Source organism: Lynx canadensis, chromosome C2 (genome assembly GCF_007474595.2).
Source record: "Lynx canadensis isolate LIC74 chromosome C2, mLynCan4.pri.v2, whole genome shotgun sequence".
Lineage (NCBI taxonomy): Eukaryota > Metazoa > Chordata > Mammalia > Carnivora > Felidae > Lynx > Lynx canadensis.
The window spans coordinates 26,230,295-26,242,608 of NC_044311.2; the positions used below are offsets into that span (position 1 = coordinate 26,230,295).

Here is a 12,314-nt window from a genome sequence, read left to right on the forward strand (position 1 = left end):
AACCTCCTCAAGTAGTTGCCCTGCTCCCACCTTTGCCCTCTCTTTTCACCTCACAGGCAGTGTGATTTTAAGTTAAATCCTATCACTTCTCTGCTCAGAGCTGTCTGATGGCTCCCATTTCATCCAGGGTAAAAGCCAGCGTCCTTACTGTAACTTAGAAGACATATTTGCCGCATCTTCTGTTACCACTCCTCGCCTCAATCAGCTCCAGCCACTTAGACCTCCTTGCTGTTCCTTGAGCCCTCCCAGAACCACCACAATCCGTTGTGTGAATTGAGCTCTGTAGGAAGCACCCAACCAAGGGGGCAGAGAGAGCAGAAATCCAGCCTGGGCTACACTTAGCACTCTCTGTTCTTGGCATGATTGACACCAAGGTGTCCTCTTACCTGGCAGCAGTCTTGATTTCCTAAGGCATGCTCCTTCCCCAGGGCCTTTGCACTTGTTGTTGTTTGCCTTGCATTTTCTCCACTCAGAATACCTGAATTGCGCGTTAACTTCCCTCAGGCCCTTCCTCAAACGGTACCTTAATCAGAGAAATCTCTGAGCCCTGTGGACGTGCTATCACCCACCTCCTTCTCCCTGCTTTGTTTTTCTTCACATTACTAACTGCCATCTGGCATATGCTGTCTTTACTTACTTTACCTTCTAGACAATGATTCTAGAAGATCAGCTCCTCGACCAGCAGCAGCAGCCTTACCGGGGAACTTGTCAGAAATGCAAACTTCCTGGCCCTACCCCAGACCTTTTGAATCAGAAACCCTGGAAGTGGGACCCATTTACCTGTGTTTTAATAAACCCTGGAGGTAATTCTGATGCACACTCAAGTTTGTTTTTTTGTTTGTTTTTTGTCTATTTTTCATTAGCACCATGCACTAGGAATTTTAAACAATGCCCAGGATAAAATACTCCTTCCTATGGATTAGACTGTATAGCAGCCTACCTCCTCCCTTGCTATACCACTGAACGTACGTAGGTAAATGCTTGTGTATACCATATACATGCAGGCAAATGTATAAATACGTATTTTGCACAACATCTATTCTTTGCCAAATACAAATGGAATAGCACTATGCATTTTTTTTTAATTTTTAAAAATTATTTTATTTTTATTTTAAAATTTGCATCCCAGTGAGCTAGCATACAGTGCAATAATGATTTCAGGAGTAGAATCCAGTGTTTCATGCCCTACGTATAACACCCAGTGATGCACACGCAAGTTTGAGAATCACTGGTCTGGGAAATGAGAGAGAAGAAGTTTTATCTGTTCGTTTTCTGCCACATCTTCAGAACTTAGAACAGTGTCTGACATAAAGTAGGTGTTCAGTGAATATCTGTTGAGTGAGGACTGAATTTATTGAGCACTTCCCAAGAACAGGGCTGCCTTTTCGTGCTTTATAAATATTAATTCATTTCAGCCTCAATCAGTGCTATGAATTAGATACTATGATTATCACATTTTATAGCTGAGGTACCTGAAGCACAGACTAGGTAATGAGCTCAAGGTCAGAATGCAGAGCCAGGAACCCAGAGCTCATGTGTTTAACTACAGGCTGCACGACACTGACTTTCGGTGGGACCAGGGGGGGCTCCAGGGGAAGTACTGGGCTGCTTTGAGATTCCAGGTAGGGGAGCTTTTTGTAAGAAAAGAACAGAGGGAAGGATCTCTGTGTCCTGCCGTCACGAGTGGGGCTGGGGCTGAAGGAAGACTGTGTCAGGTAGCAGGAGACCCAGATTCAGTCCTTTGTTCCCACTTTCTGGGGGTGCGAAATTGCAAGCCATTCAAACTCTTTGAACCTCAACTGTGAAATGAGGTTAATGCTGGAATGCGCCTAAAGCTGGAAGTCTGGAAATTGGGGCCAGGATGGGTCTGCAGCCAGCTCACGCTGTGCTGAAGCGGTCACTGTCCGTGCCCCCCTTCACGTCTCCTCGGCCACCTCTGACTTCAGCAGCTGCTGTGGTGGAGAGTGCAGGGGGAGCCCAGAAGCCCCTTACCCTGATGACTTGCCCTCAAGTGTGGCCCCTGAATCTCCCCTCTTTTTGAAAAATTTTTTAAAATATTTATTTATTTATTTATTATTTTTTTTTTATTTTCAACGTTTTTTATTTATATTTGGGACAGAGAGAGACAGAGCATGAACGGGGGAGGGGCAGAGAGAGAGGGAGACACAGAATCGGAAACAGGTTCCAGGCTCTGAGCCATCAGCCCAGAGCCCGACGCGGGGCTCGAACTCACGGACCGCGAGATCGTGACCTGGCTGAAGTCGGACGCCCAACCGACTGCGCCACCCAGGCGCCCCAAAATATTTATTTTTGAGAGAGACGGGGGGAGGGAGGGGCAGAGAGAGAGGGAGACACAGAATCTGAAGCAGGCTCCAGGCTCCGAGCTGTCAGCTCAGAGCCTGACGTGGGACTCAAGCCCACGAACTGTGAGATCATGACCTGAGCTGAAGTCAGATGCGTGACTGACTGAGCCACCCAGGGGCCCTGAACGTCCCCACTTTTTTTTTTTAAATGGTTATTTATTTTTGAGAGAGAGAGAGAGCAAGCAGAGAAGGGGCAGAGAGAGACGCACACACACACAGAATCTGAAGTCAGGCTCCAGGCTCCCAGCTGTCAGCACAGAACCTGTCGCAGGGCTCGAACTCCTGAACAATGAGATCATGACCTGAGCAGAAGTCAGATGCTTAAATGACTGAGCCACCCAGGTGCCCCTCCCCTCTTTTTAATCCAGGGCTTTCTCTAATGCTAAGGGGGGCAGTCCATTGGGCTTTTTAGTAAGCTTGGTTGAAGTTGATGCCCTTGGAAGTGACGCTCAGCTAAGAGGTAACTGAGCCATTCAGTGTGGTTTACTTCTCACAAGGCTGCAGCAGGATCAGGCCCTCACCTGGTTTGGTAACACAACCTCCCGTCTGCCTTTCCTCCTTCCCTGCCTTCCTCTCTCCTGCTTCCTGGCCTTACCTTCCAAATTAATCACCTGCCTCCAGGTTGCTGTGTCTAAGGCTCTGCTTTAACTAAGACACTTATCTCTCTCCAGGTTGGGGAAAAAAGGAAACCACTCAGGGAGAACACAGATCCAAGGTGCACATCTCTGCCAGGAGCGTGGCTGGACGATTGCCTTTGGGCTGTAAATGTGCATGGCAGCCCGAATTCTGGTCTAAGCTCTGATCAGATAGATGGGGAAACAGATTTTTTCCTCTTTCCTCTGGCAATCAGCTCATTCATTCCAGATTTTAAATGAGCTTTGCAGAAAGACTGACATCTCCAGCATTGTGTTCAGAAGCTGGAGCCAGAGGCTAAAATTTGCTGAAAGTTCAGCTTTTATCCTTTGGATTCAGGAAAGACCTGCCAAGAAAACCCTGCCGGTGGCCGTGCTGTGTAGATCAGAGAGATCAATTCAGCTGCTGGTGGTCATGTGGCCAACCCAAGTCTTCATCTCTGCCCTCTGGGCCATTCTTTTTTTTCCCCCCTCTGGGCAGTACCTGGCTCATCTCACACCACTTCCAAACACAGGAAGGAAAACAACCTTCAAAGAGCAAAACAAGGCACATTTTCCTTTTTAAAAGGATCCCTGAGGTTATTTCTGAGTGATGGGTTGTGTTATGGGTGATGTTTATTTTTCCTTTAGGCTTGCTTGTATTTTTTAGATTTTTTGTTAATACCCTGGGACATGTATTTTGTGTGTGTGTGTGCGTGCGTGTGTGTGCAGCACAAAGATTAAAAAAAATAAATTCAGCTGCACAGATAATTTGTAAATTAAATAAATCATCAAACAGCTGAACATAGAGAGGGATAATACATATATGTACATATATTTATATCTGTATATATTTCCTTCCTTAGGTCTTAAGTCAAATTCCTGCATACTTGGTCCAAATCTCTCCACCAACCCCACCCTGCACCGACTCCACAGCAGCTTTGCAGAAACAAGCTTAAATCTTAGGAACTCAACTTCCTGCAGAACAAAGTGAGAAACAGTCAGAAGTAAGACACTTTTGCCGATGGGTAATATTATTATTTTTTTAAGTTTATTTATTTTAAAGTTTATTTATTTTGAGAGAGAGAGAGAGAATGAACCAGTGGGGGAAGAGCAGAAGGAGAGAGAATCTCAAGCAAGCCCCACACTGTCATCACAGAGCCTGACATGGGACCTGAACCCACGACCACGAGGTTGTGACCTGAGCTGAAACCAAGAGTTGGGTGCTTAACTCACGGAGCCATCCAGGTGTCCCTAAGTTTGTTTGTTTGTTTTTTTTGTTTTGTTTTTTTGAGAAAGAGGGACAGGGGATCTGAAGCAGGCTCCGCACTGACAGCAGAGAGCCTGATGTGGGGCTCAAACTCAGGAAATGTGAGATCATGACCTGAGCTGAAATTGGACACCTAACTGACTGAGCCACTCAGGTGCCCCTAAAATTGTTCTTAAGGACATAGTTCATCCCTGCTGAGGGCTGTAGATGTAGCAGGTGTGACTTTTACTCCACTGCATTTGAGTTTCAGAATAAGTAACTGGCCCAAGTCACACAGCTAATAAGGGGCAGAGCCAGAATTTAAACCTAGAACTATCTGGCCCCAGAGTCCCTGCTCTCAACTCTGTACTTTTTTCTCTCACTGTGGTGACCTCTTCCAAGGATCCCTCTACCTGGCTGGCAGGAAACTTAACTTCAGATATTACTGAGGTTCTCGTCTCTGCAGGGTCAAATACAAATTCTCAGCTTGGAGCGAGGAGGGGGTCATGAGTCCAAGGTGCTCTCCCTCGGACTGTGACTTCTTGAGTTCCATAGTGGCAGCCATCCTCAGGACTGGTTTTCTCACCTGGCTGCTAGCAAGCTAAGGAGGCACTCTTCAGGCCCCCTGCATGGGCCCCCATCTACTGGGGCTTACCGGGCATGCCCGGCCCAGAGTCTGTCCTGTGTGGAGACCCCAAACCCCACTCCAAGAGTATAGTCTCACGGCATTTCTGCCTCCTTTCTCAATCCAGATAATGGCCCCTGTCATCTCTTCCTGCAAACGCCTGGTTGAATCCTCAGTTGTGCTGAAACAAAGGATTTTTGATTAGTTCATGAGGTTGCCTGGAGAAGGGGGCAAATATCTTAGTGCCATCCCTCCGATCAGGGTGGGAGGTAGGGAAGGACAGACTAATAGCATGTATAAGTTTGTAAATAGTTTATCCTCCTGCACATTCCCATGAACCAAGAGCATGTGAAGTAAACGAATCAGGAGGGAAGCCGAGGTGGGAAGCAGAAAAGCAAGAATGCCTTGAGGATGATTGTTAAAAATACCCAAACGCCACCCCAGATTAATGGAATCAGAATCCACCAGAGGTTTTTATAACGATGAGCACGTGAGATCCTTAGGTCTGCAGGGTCGGGAAACGTTGCTCCACCCATGAACTGGCCTCCTACTGTTGAGCAAGGAAAGGTAGTAGATAAGGCCTATCAGGACAGCTAGAGCAAACCTCATGGCTCTGCCCCAGCAATGGGAGGCAATGTCATGTGTGCGTGTGCAAGTGGGGTTGTTGGGGGTTGCTCCTGGCAGCACAATCACAGGGAAAACAGGTCACTTGTTGGTTGACCGACATTAGGAAAAAAGGAAGTGTTCAGGAGAATTATCTAAAACCTGAGAAGGAAGTGAAAAGATGATTGTGTGACATTTTAAATGGCATGCTAGAGCATTTTCTAAGCCTGCCTCAGGATCATCTGAAGCTCAGGGAATGGAACTTTGTTTGATTTGCTATTCACAAGTTGATTAGATCCCATTCATTGCACAGCTCTAAAAAGTTAGAGATTAAGTTGCATTAAACTAACAATGGATTTTTTTTCTTGTCCAGTAGAGGACATTACTCAGACATTACAGTTTTATTGCCTTGTGTGGCGTTCCTCAACATTGTACATCTGACCATATGAACCAAATTTCTCATAGCCTCCTAGAACTCTCTTTGCCTTTCTGCTAGTTCCCACATTAATGAATTGAATACAACTTTGAGTGTGCTTATTACCATTTGTATGAGAATTATGATAACCTTCAAATTATGTTTGGGCAAAGCATACTGAGTGTTTTTAGTTCCGAGGAGGAAGCTGAGGCAGCGAACAGGAAACCAGTCAGATGCCAGCCGACAGGAAGAGCCCTAGGAAAGGTGCGGTGAGCAGTTCAGAATGAAGCTCATGAACCCAAAAAGGCTCGCGAGGGTCATACTGTTCAGGTGCAGCATCGCTGGGGTGGACCGGGATTGTTTTGAGGAACTGTTCTGGACCAATCACCCAACTCTTGCCCTGTTAGGAAGTTCAATATTAAGTCCTATGCTCATTTTTTCTTCCTCTTTTCAGCCCACAGGTTTTTACTCATTTTTCTCCATTCTTATTTTTTTCTTAATTGGTCTTTTTTTTTTCTTTATTTAAATACTGGTTACTTAGCATACAGTGCTGTATTGATTTCAAGAGTAGAATTCAGTGATTCATCACTTACATACAACACCCACAACTTACTACAAGTACCCTCCTTAATACCCATCACCCATTTAGCCCATCTACTACCCATACCCCCTCCAGCAACCCTCAGTTTCTTCTACGTATTTAAGAGTCTCTTATGATTTGTTCCCCCCCCTTCTTTTTCCCTACCCAGATACGTTCATCTGTTTTGTTTCTTTAATTCGTAAAATCATATGGTATTTGTCTTTCTGTGAATTACTTATTTCACTAAGTATAATACACTATAGCTCCATCCATATTGTTACAAACAGCAATATTTCATTTTTTTGATGGCTGAGCAATATTCCATTGTGTGTGTGTGTGTGGGGGGGTGGGTGTATACCACATCTTCTTTATTCATCAGTCAGTGGACACTTGGGCTCTTACCATAATTTGGGTGTTGTTGATAATTCTGCTATAAACATTAGGGTACATATATGCCTTCAAATCTGTATTTTTGGATCCTTTGGGGAAATACTTAGCTGTGCAGTTGCTGGATCATAGGTAATTCTATCTTTAACTCTTTGAGGAACCTCCATATGGTTTTCCAGAGTGGCTGCACCAATTTGCATTCTCACCAACAGTGTAAGAGGGTTCCCCTTTCTCCACTTCCTCACCAACACCTGTTGTCTCTTGTGTTGTTAATTTTAGCCATTCTGACTGGTATGATATGATATCTCATTGTGGTTGTCATTTGTATTTCCCTGATGATAAGTGATATTGAGCATCTTTTCATGTGTCTGTTAGCCATCTGGGTGTCTTCTGTCCATTTCTTCACAGGATTATTTGTTTTTTGGATGTCGAGTTTGATAAGTTCTTTGTAGATTTTGGATAGTAATCCTTTATCAGATATGTCATTTACAAATATCTTCTTCCATTCTGTAGGCTGCCTTTTAGTTGCCTTTTAGTTTTGTTGATTATGTCCTTCGCTATGCAGAAGCTTTTTATCTTGAAGTCCCAATAGTTTATTTTTGCTTTTGTTTTCCGTGCCTCTGGTGATGTGTCTAGTAAGAAGTTGCTCCGGTCAAGGGGAAAGAGGCTGTGGCCTGTGTTATCCTCTAGGATTTTGATGGTTTCCTGTCTTGCGTTTAGGTCTTTCATCCGTTTTGAATTTATTTTTATGTATGGTGTAAGAAAGTGGTCCAGTTTCATTCTAACATGTTGCTGTCCAGTTTTCCCAATACTAGTTGTTGAATAGGCTGTCTTTTTTTGATTGGATATTCTTTCCTACTTTGTTGAAGATTAGTTGACCATATAGTATGGGGGCATTTCTGGATTTTCTATTTTGTTCTCTTGATCTATGTGTCTGTTTTTGTGCCAGTATCATACTGTCTTGATGACTACAGCTTTGTAATATAGCGTGAAGTCCAGAATCATGATGACTCCAGCTCTGCTTTTCTTTGTCAGGATTGCTTTGGCTATTTAGGGTCTTTGAGGTTCCATACAAATGTTAGGGTTGTTCTAGCTCTGTGAAAAATACTGGTGGTTTTGATAGGGGTTGCATTAAATGCAACAATATTCTTTTAACAATGTTTGTTCTCTTAACAAACAATGTTTGTTCTTTCAATCCATGAGCATGGAATGTTTTTCCATTGTTTTTTGTCCTCTTCAGTTTCTTTCATAAATGTTCTATAGTTTTCAGAGTACAGATCACTTACCTCTTTGGTTAGGTTTATTGCTAGGTATCTTACTGTTTTTGGTACAGTTGTAAATGGGATTGAACCCTTGATTTTTTTTTTTTTTCTGTTGCTTCATTATCGGTGTATAGAGACGCAACCAATTTCTGTAAATTGATTTTATATCCTGTGATTTTGCTGAATCTGTGTCTTAGTTCTAGCAATGTTTTGGTGGAGTCTTTCAGGTTGTCTACATACAGGATCATGTTGTGAGCATATAGTCAAAGTTTGACTTCTTCCTTGCTGATTTAGATACCTTTTATTTCTTTTTGTTGTCTGATTGCTGAGGCTAAGACTTCTAGTACTATGTTAAATAGTAATGGTGAGAGTGGCCATCCCTGTTTTTATTCCTGCCTGTAGGGGAAAGGCTCTCAGGTTTTCCCCATTGAGGATGATATTAGTTGTGCGTCTTTCATATGTGGCTTTATGATGTTGATCAATTCCTACTTTAATGAGGGTTTTCATTAAGAATGGATGCTATATTTTGTCAAATGCTTTCTCTGAATCTATTGAGAAGATCATATGGTCCTTATTCTCTTTAGTAATGTCGTGTATCACGTGATTGATTTGCAGATACTGAACCAAATAAATCCCATTTGGTCATGGTGAATAATTCTTTTAATGTGCTGTTGGATTCTATTTGTTAGTATCTTGTTTAGAATTTTTGCATCCATGTTCCTCAGGGATATGGCTTATAGTTCTCCATTTTAATGGCATCTTGGTCTGGTTTTGGAATCAAGGTAATGCTGTCCTTATAGTATGAGTTTGGAAGTTTTCATTCCATTTCTATTTTTTGGAACAGTTTGAGAAGAATAGGTATGAACTCTTCTTTAAATGTCTGATAGAATTCTTCTGGGATGCCATATGGCCCTTGACTTTTGTTTGTTGGGAGATTTTTGATCAGTGTTTCAATTTCTTTGATGGTTACGGGTCTATTCAAATTATCTATTTCTTCCTGTTTCAGTTTTGGTAGTTTTTATGTTTCTAGGAATTTGTCCATTTCTTCCAGGTTGCCCATTTGTTGGCATATAATTTTTCATAATATTCTCTTATAATTGTTTGTACTTCTGTGATGTTGGTTGTGATCTTTCCTCTTTCATTTGTGACTTTGTTTATTTGGGTCCTTTCTATTTTCTTTTTGATAAGTCTGGCTAGGGGGTTATCAATTTTATAAATTCTTTCAAAGAACCAGCTCTTAGTTTCATTGATCTGTTCTACTGGTTTGTTTGTTTGTTTGTATATCATTTATTTTTGCTGTAGTCTTTATTATTTCCCCTTTTCTGCTGGCTTTAGGCTTTATTTGCTATTCCTTTTCCAGCTCCTTTAGGTGTAAGATTAGGTTGTGTATTTGAGACTTTTCTTGCTTCTTGAAGTAGGTCTGTATTGCAATATACTTCCCTTTTTGGACTATGTTTGCATCCCAAAGGTTTTGGACTATTGTGTTTTCATTTTCATTTGCTTCTCTGTACTTCTTAATTTCTTTAATTTCCTGGTCAATCCCACCATTCTTTAGGAGGATGGTCTTTAATCTCCATGTATTTGTGGTCTTTCCAATTTTTTTCTTGTGGTTGACTTCAAGTTTCATAGCTTGTGTTCAGAAGATATTCATGGTATGAGCTCAATATTTTTGTACTTGTTGAGGCCTGATTTGTGACCCAGTATGTAATCTATTCTGGAGAATGTCCCATGTGCATATGAGAAGAATGTGTATTCTGCTTTAGGATTGAATGTTCTGAATATATCTGTTAGGTCCATCCATTCCAGTGTGTCATTCAGAGCTATTGTTTCCTTGTTGATTTTCTGCTTAGATGATCTGTCCATTGCTATAAGTGGGGTTTCAAATCCCCCTACTATTATTGTATTATTATTAATGAGTTCTTTATGTTTGTGATTAATTGATTTACATATTTGGGTGTTCCAAGTTGGCATAAATATTTATAATTGTTAGATCTTCTCTGTGGGTAGACCTCTTAATTATGATGTAATGCCCTTCTTCATCTCTTTTTACAGTCTTTGGTTTAAAGTCTAGATTGTCTGATATAAGTATGGCTACTCTGTCATTCTTTTGATGTCTATTAGCATGATAGATTGTTATCCATTCCCTCGCTTTGAATCTGCAGGTGCCTTGTGTCTAAAATGAGTGTCTTGTAGGAAACCTATGGATGGATCCTGTTATTTTATCCATTCTGATACCCCATGTCTTTTGATTGGAGCATTTAGTCCATTTACATTCAGAGTGATTATTGATAGATGTGAATTTCATGCATTTGTGTTACCTGTAGAGTTGGTGTTTCTGGTAATGCTCTTTGTTGCTTTTGGTCCCCCCACCCCCTGCAAAGAGTCCCCTTTAGTATTTCTTTCAGGGCTGGTTTAGTGGTCATGAACTCCCTTAGTTTTTGTTTGTCTGGGAAACTCTTTATCTCTCCCTTCATTCTGAATGTCAGCCTTGCTGGATAAAGTATTCTTGGCTGCCTAGTTGTCCCATTCAGCATGTTCAATATATCATGTCATTCCCTTCTGTCCTGTCAAGTTTGTGTGGACAGATGTGCTGCAAACCTGATCTGTCTTCTCTTATAGGTGAGGACTTATTCCCCCCTTGCTGCTTTTAGGATGCTTTCTTTGTCTTTGTATTTTGTGAATTTGAGTATGGTATGCCTTGATGGCTGGCTTTTGTTGAATTTAATGGGAGTTCTCTATTTCTTGGATTTCGATGTCTATTTCCATCCCCAGGTGAAGGAAATTTTCAACTATAATTTGTTCAGATAAACCTCCTGCCCCTTTTTTTTCTCTCTTCATCTTCTGGGACTCCTATGATATGAATGTTATTATGCTTTAAGGAGTTGCTGAATACCCTTTGTCTACATTCGTAATCCAATACTTATCTTTTCCCTCTGTAGACAAGCTTGTGCCCACCACCCCTCAGGAAGCCCTCATAGAAGAGCAAACAATCACCCCTCCTGTGTCCCTAGCTTGTGTCAGATCTCTGCCTTCTCCCTGTGTCTGAGCTGTCCACCTGGTTCCCCTGTGTTTTATCTTAGGTGCAGGTGGGTTTCAAAACTCCAAACTTCAGGGACCCTCATGGCACAGACCCATAATGATTCTCGGGCAGAGGTCCTCCCTGTGCTGTGGCCAGGAGCTGTTTTTTTCCTGGCCGGAAAAAGGGTCGGTCAACCACATAGCACCTTGGAGTTTATGGTTAAGCATAGCAGGAAGCCGGCACCAAGGCTCACTGCCCGCAGTCAGAGTCGCTGTTCCTATGCTAGTGAATGGGGCAGCTCAATGGTGCCCTCAGGGTTTTTTGTCCCCAAAGAGGCCGTGCCACCTCTCCCAAATCACTCCAAGAAGAGGAACTATTTCTCCCCATGTGACCCAGGAACTGTTTCTCTCCATATGACTCAGATGGAGCTGCCCACTTCCTAGTCTCTGCCCTCCTTCCCCACCGGAACATTGCTAAGCCCACAGGCATGACTCTGGTGATGGTGCAGACCTCTAAAACTTCAGACTTTGCTCTATGTTGCTTATTAAAACTTGTGGTTATTTATCCCCCCCTCCTTTTTCCAATCAATGGGTTTAGGAAGAGTTTTTCTTGTGGAATCACTTGTGCATGTTTTCACTGTCTCTCTCTCTTTCTCCCTTGCTCCTCTCTTTGTGATCAGGGTTCTTTTCCCTTAAAAGCACTTGTAGCCCCTTTCTTGCCCAAATGAACTCTCTGCAGCTCCTACCTTCTGTGAGGTGGTCATTTTTCTACTTGTGTATGTGCAGTTTTGTTCTCTCAGTTGTCCGATCAATTTCTTGGATATTCACAATAATTTGATATTTATCTCACTGTGTTTGAGGGACAAGGCAAGCTTGGGGTCCCTCTACTCCTCTGCCAGCTTAACTCCTCCCTTCTTTTGTTTTGTGTTTGTTATTTGAAGTACCATTATATTATAAGCTGTTTAAATTCCTGTTATAACTTAGCAGCGAAAAAAAAAATCCACAAAATAAAGGTAGATGCCTCAGTATTAAAACCTGATTTAAGTGGACATGGTTGTTCATAATTATTATGCCCTTTGTTTTTATTTTGTTTTACTTATTGATTAATATCTATTGTGTCCAATACTTAGAGGCTAGAGCTGTAAGTCTAGATATAAGTCTTTATATTAAGTTCTAAGAGAGTAAGTTTCAGGTTACATTT

At 42.2% G+C, this 12,314-nt stretch overlaps 1 protein-coding gene across 1 annotated transcript in view; it reads left to right on the plus strand.

The window, feature by feature from the left end:
• The first annotated feature begins 1,861 nt into the window (after nucleotides 1–1,861).
• Nucleotides 1,862–12,314, plus strand: part of LOC115522808 (collagen alpha-4(VI) chain-like) — a 132,557-nt gene continuing 122,104 nt past the window's right edge. The window contains 2 exon segments of the mRNA XM_032594575.1: nucleotides 1,862–2,011; nucleotides 4,821–4,935. Of these exon segments, the coding sequence (XP_032450466.1) occupies nucleotides 1,862–2,011; nucleotides 4,821–4,935 (265 nt within the window).